The sequence below is a fragment of the Pogona vitticeps genome, chromosome 6, assembly GCF_051106095.1.
Source record: "Pogona vitticeps strain Pit_001003342236 chromosome 6, PviZW2.1, whole genome shotgun sequence".
NCBI classification, from domain to species: domain Eukaryota; kingdom Metazoa; phylum Chordata; class Lepidosauria; order Squamata; family Agamidae; genus Pogona; species Pogona vitticeps.
The window spans coordinates 52,017,318-52,026,188 of record NC_135788.1 but is presented as its reverse complement, the minus strand read 5'-3'; the positions used below and the strand labels follow the sequence as shown (position 1 = coordinate 52,026,188).

Below are 8,871 nucleotides of genomic sequence, written 5' to 3'. Positions count from 1 at the left end.
AGCGGCTTAGAGGTTGGGAAACAGCACCGAGGGATCGCTGTTTGGGAGCGTGATGGCTTGCAGAGTTTAGGCAACTACTCGGGATATATTCGGGGTGTGTGTGTGGGGTGGTCATAGGGAAAAAAAGCAGGCAAGCTTAATTTTTTTACATAATCACTTAAAGATAAAACTGTCCGCCTAAAAGGGATAATCGATAGGGTTAGGGGTTTCTGGGATAATCTTATATTTTTTTAGGTGGCCTCTTCCTTCTCTACATGGTTGGGATTCAGCTGAGACTTTGTTGAGTTTCACAGAGAAGAAAAAGAGAAATTGTGGCGTCCTTGAAGTCTACAGATTTTTGTTTTAGCATGGGCTTCCCTTGATTACAATCCAGTTTTTCAGATACAAATGGCTTTTGGTTTTTGCCCTGATCAGCAGCTCAGACAAAGAGGCAGTAGCCGCTACACCTGGTCTGAGTTTGTGGAAGGCAATACTGTACAGTCCAAAAAGCTGGTCAGGTAGCCCCTTCGTTATTCAATGTTTTCCTGCCACCCCGTCTCATGGCTTTCCTTTGGTACTTCTTCCTTCTGGCCAATTCAGCAATGAGCATGTGGATATTGGCATTTGAGTGGGCTGGATAGCACTGCTTGGTTGGGAGAGCAGGAGGACAAAAATTGACTTTTTTTTTGTATCTCTCCTTTTCTCCAAAGAGTTTAGCCTATGTAAAGACATGCAGCTCAAATCACATGCAACAGATGTCTGAAGTTACAAATGTCTCTGGTCAAACTACATCAAGCAACCAGGCATTATAAATAGGGACAGTTAAAACAATAATAAATGGCAGAGCCTTGACCTCCAGCTGTGATGTACCTGTTTTACGCAAGACATTTCGGGAGGAAACATCTGTCTTCTGGCATCTACAAACATAACCTTTACAAGTTGAAGACTAGGCTAGAAGCTTTCTTTTTGACAGTTTCATGTTTCTACCAGCAAGGAGGTTTTAGTATGGAGGGCAACAGTCATGAAGCTTCCTTTTTTCTTTTGCCTGTGAAATAGTTTCACATTTCTGGATGACTGTGGTGTTCCTCGTAAAGCACATCATTGCATTTGATTTCATTTCCACAAGAAGTTGCAACAGCTACCAACTTGGATTGGCTTTAAAAGTCTATTAGACATGACAGCTCTGAGGCAGTGTGCCTCTGGAAGCGTGTTGTTGTGCTTGTCATCCATTGGCACTGGGATGGAGGAGAGCTGAATGCTGGGCTAGATGGACCTTTGACCTGAGCCACAGAGCTTGTGTGCTCTTACGTTTTCCTGAATGTATAAATTAGTTTCTCATCAAAGCATGCACTTCTTTGCTTTCTATAGAACATCACCCAAATATCCATTATAGTATATTTCTACAAGTTATAGATGCATCCTTTTTACAATTTATGTGGAAATGCCATTCATTTTAAAGTTTATTTCAAAATATGCCAAGCGCCTTTACAGATAGAACTCTGCTCAAGGTGTGATCCACAATAAATTAAGTGAAAGAACATTGGCGGTTAGTAGCGAAGCACAAATGTCTCAGCTTGCGGCATCCCAAGTAAAAGATCAACAATCCATTTCTAAGATATTTGAGACTAATTTTCATTTTCTTTTAATTTTAAGAACCACAGAGAGAAAGATGGGGTGGCCACATGTGGAATAAAATATTTGAATGTCTATACCCTATTCAAGATAAATTCCTAGGCCCTTTCTGTGTAGATGCCTTAATCGACAGAACAAATAAACTGAGCTCTTTCTTGAAGATGTCAGCAAATGAGGACAGATTTCTTTCTCAACCTATGTTTAGCCCAGTACTTTGCTTCCATACTGTCCATATCTTCTAAGAAGAACTTTTCTGTACTGGACATTTTCTAAAAGGCAGCATTATTGTGTTATTTTTAACTAAAGCATTTCATATCTGTCAGGTTACTAATGATCACAAATTAAAATTGCTGTGTATTTTTTTAAACAGGGCTGCCAATAAATGCTGAAGAATGTGGTGCCTTTACCATAGATTTCATAATTATCCTTCATGCTGGAAGAAAGAATTAATTGGAGTATTGGGCCCAATCAAATGGCAGAAGCGACTACTCCGAAGATGCATCAGATCTATTTGTAGTGAAACAGGGAAGTGGGAAGAAAACTATACATTGGAGACTAGGGAAAAACTTGAAAGTTGGTGGCATTCAAGAGTCAAGGACCACTTCAATAAATCAATCGAAATAGATGTAAGGATTATGGCAGCATTCAACTTTTTATCCTATGGCCCGTTAAATACTTTCATTTGTTACTGGAAATATTGGCTCGCATCCTACTCAATATTAACGTGTATGCAGAACTCTGTCTGTAGAAGTTTGCAGCTTGGTGTGCTCCTGGATGTGGTCCTGAGCCTGGAAATACCAGTTTTGGCATTTGCACAGTGAAAGATGGTGTGGCAGCTTTGGCTATGGCTAGGCATGCCTTACTTAGTTCTCATTTGAATTGCTGCCACATGCTCAGTGTGGGGCTGTCTTTGAAATGTGTTCAGAAACTTGAGCTGGTTCAAATGCTGCACCCAGATAGCTGACTGGCACTGGTTATAGGGAGTGAATAACTCCCCTGTTACAACAGCTTCACTGGCTGCCAGGCTGTTTCTGAGCTCAGTCTAAGTCCTTGTTACATCCTATTAAGGCCTATATGGCTTGGGTGCAGGCTATCCAAGGACTGGATTGCTCCACAGAAGCCGCCTCAGCTGTTAAGGTCTCTTCATGGAAGTCCTTTCTTTGAGACCCGCTACTCACAGACTTGTTTAGTGAGGATGCTAGATTGTCCCTACTCAGTTGGCTGCTTCCTGTCTTTGGAATGAACTGCCCTGAGAAGCCAGGTAGGCCCTCTCCCTTGTCCAGCAAAAACCTTCATTTTCAGGCAAGCTTTTGATCAATACCAGGAGTCATGAGTTGAGTTAGGAACGTTCCATTTCTTTTTTAACAATGTTTTTATAAGTTTTCAAAATACTTTTAATAGTGCTTTAAAAATATCTTTACATGTTTCATCATTTTAACTTTACTTTTACTTTACTTTATTTGGACTTATACCCCACCCCTCTAGACAAAGTCTACACTAAAATGTGTTCTTTATAGTGTTTTAAAATAACATTTATTGTATGATTTTAGTTGACTGTAAGCCACTTTGAGTCCTCTATGGGGAGAAGGGCAGAACGTAAAATAAATAAGATAAGCAGTGGAAAAAAATAAAGGGAACCGTGGTGTAACTTTTAAAAATCAAAATGTGGAGAATACCTTTTTCAAAGTTATAGCTCACATCCTGCTTCTTTGTCTGGTTTTCCTCTAGAAATCAAAACCAAAGTTTTACGTCCTGTCAATGTTTCCATATCCCTCTGGAAAACTTCACATGGGCCATGTTCGAGTCTACACCATGAGTGACACAGTTGCACGGTTTCAGAAAATGAGAGGCTTTCAGGTATTGTTGGCTTTGTCAACTGAATGGCCTGGTTGACATTTGCTTGGAGACTGCTGAGGGGCATGGGAAGATTATGATACTTCTCATTTTAGAAAATACACTAAAGGTTTTTAAGAACAAATCAAAGCAGAAACTTTAAGAAGAGTTGATGATAATAAATGATGAGGACCTGTACAAGATTATGAAGAAGCCACAAGCTGTAGTGTATTTTTTTAAGAATCTTTATTTTATTAAATGAAAACATATTGTAAGAAGCAAAAGAACAACAAACAGAATAGCAAACAAATAAAATACAATAATTATACACAAACAAAATCGAAACAAAGTGCTTCCCCCCACTGGGACCAATGGAGAACTAGACCTTTTCCTTTATTTCAAGGATTCACATTCCCCTTCCAAAATTGTAACATTTCTTGCTATGGTGCTCTTCCCTTCCCCTTCATTAATGCTTAATCAATAAAATCTCCCCAAATTTCTGCAAAAGTATGCCTTCTAAGCACTCCTTTTTAAACTTTAATAATGCATGTTAATTTTTCATTAATAGGTGTATTCCATAACTCTGTATACCATTCACTTAATTGAAAATTATGTTTTATTTTCCAGTACTTGGCTATAATTAATCTAGCAGCTGTGACTAAATTAGAAATTAATTCTATAGTTGCCCACTTGTATTCCACCTTATCAAATATTGATTGAAGTGCTATTTTAGGACATACTTCTACATTTTGTTTGGTTATTTCTCTAAGTACCATTTGCCAAAATGTCATCACATTATCACATTCCCACCACATTTGAAAATATGTGCTGGTTTTCTGGCATCCCCTCCAGCACAACATAGAGTAATTTTTATTTATTTGATTTAGTTTCACTGAAGTTAGGTTCCATCGTCAAACAATCTTATAAAAATTCTCTTTAATCCTTTTAGACATGGATTTCACTGTTCATACATCCCATATTTTCTTCCGTCTTTCAGTGTCTATCACTTCCCTCATATCATGTTCCCATAAAACTCTCAGAGGATCCCTGTTGATCCTCTACTTCAGTTAATATTTTGTAAATTTTACTTACTATACCTTTCAATACTTTATTTTCTGCTAGAGTTTCCTTTTGTAATAACATTTCCTCAAATTTTGTAACTTCCCTATATTTACATTTTTTCCTCGATCAGTCTTTTGTCCAACTCTCACTGAACCATGACAATTTCTCCTGTCCTAATATGTTTTTAGTTACTCTTTACTCCCCATCTTTTCTACCCAATCTTTTAATCTAATTACTTGCTGTCTTCTTAACACACTCTCCAGATTTTCAAATTCCTAGGAAAGATTCCCAGTTCAGTCACTGGTCATAATGGTAGACTGAGCACATTCTTGTACTTATTCCAAATTAATAATGTATTTTTCAGGAAAGGATTACTAATTATTTTACCTCTATTTTTATCAGGTGGTTTGAAAATAATATTCTCAAAATTTAGATCTAGCTCAGTTGACTCCGTACCCCACCATATTACTTTATTAGGGTGTGCAATGATATCTCCAACTTTATTTAAGAACAGTTAATGATAATAAATGGTGAGGACCTGTATAAGTTTATGAAGAAGCCACGAACTATGTTGTAAAGTGACTAACTCTTCTGAATATTTTTCTTTCTAAACAATTAGCAGAGCTCTCACTTCTGTTCTCTACACCAGCTGACACCCTCTCTGCATTCTCAGTTTCATGTTTACCAGCATGAATATATAACATAGTCTATTTTTCATCTGGATATAAATATCTGACAAAAACCCTCAACATTTTACAAGCTTGCAATGATTTCAGCTAGCTGCTGAAACCCTTTTCAGCTAGAAAAGTAGTTCAGTCTATTTTGTCTATTGCATTTTGTGGAACCAATAGTGTTTTAAATACCCTGAGAAGGGGGAAAAGTGGACACTGAAAGCAATAGATTTGTGTCAAAATACTTCCTTTTTTGTTTTCATTTTTATTGTACGGAGGAAAGGGGGCAGTAGAAAAAAGAAACAGAGTTCTTGTGATAACTGATCACCTTTGCCGAATAGAGTTCAACTTTTTAAGTGAAAGTCTCAAACTAAGGATGTATTTGGTGCTCCCTTTGTAGAGAAACAGGCAAGTTATCAAAAGTATATAGATTATTAAGATTGGTACCTAGCTAAAGAACTCTTCAGCATAATCATATTTGTATTTATGAACACGAGACATTGTATTAAATGAGATTAAATCCTGAACGAATTTACATAGGATTGCAGTGGTAGCTGATAAATCATTTGAGTTTAAATCTTTTATATTTATATAAAAATATACAATGGCATGCTTTGTTTTTAAAAGCTATCTTCACAATGTTCTTTCTTTTCCTGTTCATTTTTTAATGTATGTTTATATGCTGTCTTTCTCCTCATGGGGAACTCAAGGTAGCTTATAGTCAACTAGAATCATACAACAATCACTGTTTGAAAGTTTACAGGGAATATACTAAAAACAATTAAATATATTGTAATATTGAAAAACAATTTTAAAAACATTTTAAACATAATTGTAACATTCCTGGAGCATTGAACAGGAGGTTTAACCATGTTAACTTGTGTTGGTTGTTGTGGGTTTTCCGGGCTGTTCTTCCTTAAGAAAAACCTTAAGAACATGGCCAAACAACCTGGAAAACTCACACCAACCATCGGATCCCGGCCGTGAAAGCCTTTGAGAATACATTTATTTATTTATTATTTGATTTAGTACGTATTTGTACACTTCATCTGAGGTAACTTTTTTGTCTATCAAAATGCTTTAAATTGGGTTTAATTTAACTAATCAGGTACATGATTCAGCCCTAATACAAGGTTATTCCATGCTCTTATTTGCATGTCTGTATTATTTGACAATGCTATGAGATTCTGTAGCAAGGAGCAGTGATTCAGAAATGAAAGAACTGGTGGGAGTACCCATATGCTGTCTTCTGTGTTTTTCTGCCTCTCCCCCTGAGCTTCTTATGAATTAGAACTGTGTCTATAACGTTGCCAGAGCACCTTCTCAATGTACACAGTACCATCACTTCTTTGATCTTTGCACTCAAGTCTCTTTAAATATTATATACTCTTTGAACGCTAGTGAACCACAAATTGAGAATAGTGTGTTTTATAACACCTTTAAAATTTCTTCACAACCTTGAATGAAGAGACAATGGACTTGGAACAGTTCTATCTCTAATGTATTTTAAAGGCTACATTAGTCCCCATGGTAACAAATAAAATATATCTCCTGCTTATGAGAATAGTGTGCAGATAATTGACAATGGACTTGGAGTGGTTTCTTTTACTAATGTACCTTGTGTGATACATTTATCCCTCCAATGAGATGGCTGAATACATCTGCTCCAGATACTGATGAATGCTGCTTTTCTTACAGATGTTTATGTGGCACATATTTAGATAAAGCAGTTACATACAGATGTACAAGGGTTTTGCTCATTATTTGGACAATTGTATTTTGCCTTCCTGTACACCAAGTTCTGTCTTTGTGAATGGGGTTTTGGAGGAAAAAGCAATACTGTAGTGCTTCCGTGGAATTTGCACTGATCCTGTTTGTTAAAAGGCTAAAAGAAAACCAGACACTGTATGATATGAGAATGTAGAATAAGAGGATCAAAGCCCTGGTCCCAAGCTTGTAATTAAACACACAAATGTAAAAGGAAGAGAGTAGCAAAGGGAAATATTAAATTAGAATGGCTCAGTTAATTGGAAAGAGCATGTGGGAAATAGCTGTGTTGAGGTGCTTCATGGAAAGTGGGAGAGATAGGATTGAACACAACTCTGAGAAAAATCAATTGAAAAGGTAATAGCTTGCTAAATTTGGAATGCTAAAGTAGGGAGTCAAGAGATAAAAAGAACAACAGGTAGGTTTGGCCTTGGAGTTCAAAACGAAGCAGAGAGTTTTGTGAAGAGAACAAGCTGGTCATCACAAACACTCTTTTCCAACAACACAAGAGGCGACTCTAGACATGGAAATCACCAGATGGGCAATACCAAAATCAGATTGATTATGTTCTATGCAACCGAAGATTGAGAAGCTCTATACAGTCAGCAAAAACAAGACCGGGAGCTGATTGTGGCTCTGATCATCAGCTTCTTATAGCAAAACTCAAGCTTAAACTGAAGAAAGTAGGAAAAACCACTGGGCTGGTCAGGTATAATCTAAACCAAATCCTTTATGAAAACACAGTGGAAATGAAGAAAATATTTAAGGAACTAGATTTGATGAACAGAGTGCCTGAAGAACTATGGATGGAGGTTCATAACATTGTACAGGAGACAGCAACAAAAACCATCCCAAAGAAAAGGAAATGCAAGAAAGCAAAGTGGCTGTCCAACAAGGCCTTACAAATAGCAGAGAATTCAAGGGAAACAAAATGCAAGGGAGATAGGGAAAGCTACAGAAAATTGAATGCAGACTTCCAAAGAATAGCAAGGGGGGATAAGGGGCCTTCTTAAATGAACAGTGCAAAGAAACAGAGGAAAATAATAGAAAGGGAAAAACCAGAAATCTGTTCAAGAAAATTGGAGATATTAGAGGAACATTTTGTGCAAAGATGGACATGATAAAGGACGAAAATGGGAGGGACCTCATAGAAGCAGAAGACATCAAGAAGAGGTGGCAAGAATACACAGAGGAATTATACCAGAAGGATCTGGATGTCCTGGACAACCCATATAGTGTGGTTGCTGACCTTGAGCCAGACATCCTGGAGAGCGAAGTCAAATGGGCCTTAGAAAGCATGGCTAACAACAAGGCCAGTGGAGGTGATGGCATTCCAGTTGAACTATTTAAAATCTTAAAATATGATGATGTTAAGGTGCTATACTCAATATGCCAGCAAGTTTGGAAAACCCAACAGTGGTCAGAGGATTGGAAAAGATCAGTCTACATCCCAATCCCAAAGAAAGGCAGTGCCAAAGAATGCTCCAACTACCGCACAATTGCACTCATTTCACACGCTAGCAAGGTTATGCTCAAAATCCTCCAAGGTAGGCTTCAGCAGTATGTGGACCGAGAACTCCCAGAAGTACAAGCTGGATTTTGAAGGGGCAGAGGAACTAGAGGCCAAATTGCTAACATGCACTGGATTATGGAGAAAGCCAGAGAGTTCCAGAAAAATATCTACTTCTGCTTCATTAACTACGCAAAAGCTTTTGATGTGTGGACCACAACAAACTATGGCAAGTCCTTAAAGAAATGGGAGTGCCTGACCACCTTATCCGTCTCCTGAGAAATCTGTATGTGGGACAGGAAGCAACAGTTAGAACTGGATATGGAACAACTGATTGGTTCAAAATTGGGAAAGGAGTATGACAAGGCTGTATATTGTCTCCCTGCTTATTTAACTTATATGCAGAATACATCATGC

At 37.6% G+C, this 8,871-nt stretch overlaps 1 protein-coding gene across 3 annotated transcripts in view; it reads left to right on the top strand.

Annotated features, from left to right (window-relative positions):
• The window catches only part of LARS2 (leucyl-tRNA synthetase 2, mitochondrial), a 119,608-nt gene that overhangs the window by 211 nt on the left and 110,526 nt on the right, over nt 1-8,871 (top strand). For all 3 annotated transcript variants that reach the window (XM_073003520.2, XM_073003518.2, XM_073003519.2), the window contains exons 2-3: nt 1,982-2,237; nt 3,340-3,468. In XM_073003520.2, coding sequence (XP_072859621.2) covers nt 2,004-2,237; nt 3,340-3,468 — 363 coding nt within the window. In that variant the 5' untranslated portion in view covers nt 1,982-2,003. The remainder of the gene's footprint in view (nt 1-1,981; nt 2,238-3,339; nt 3,469-8,871) is intronic.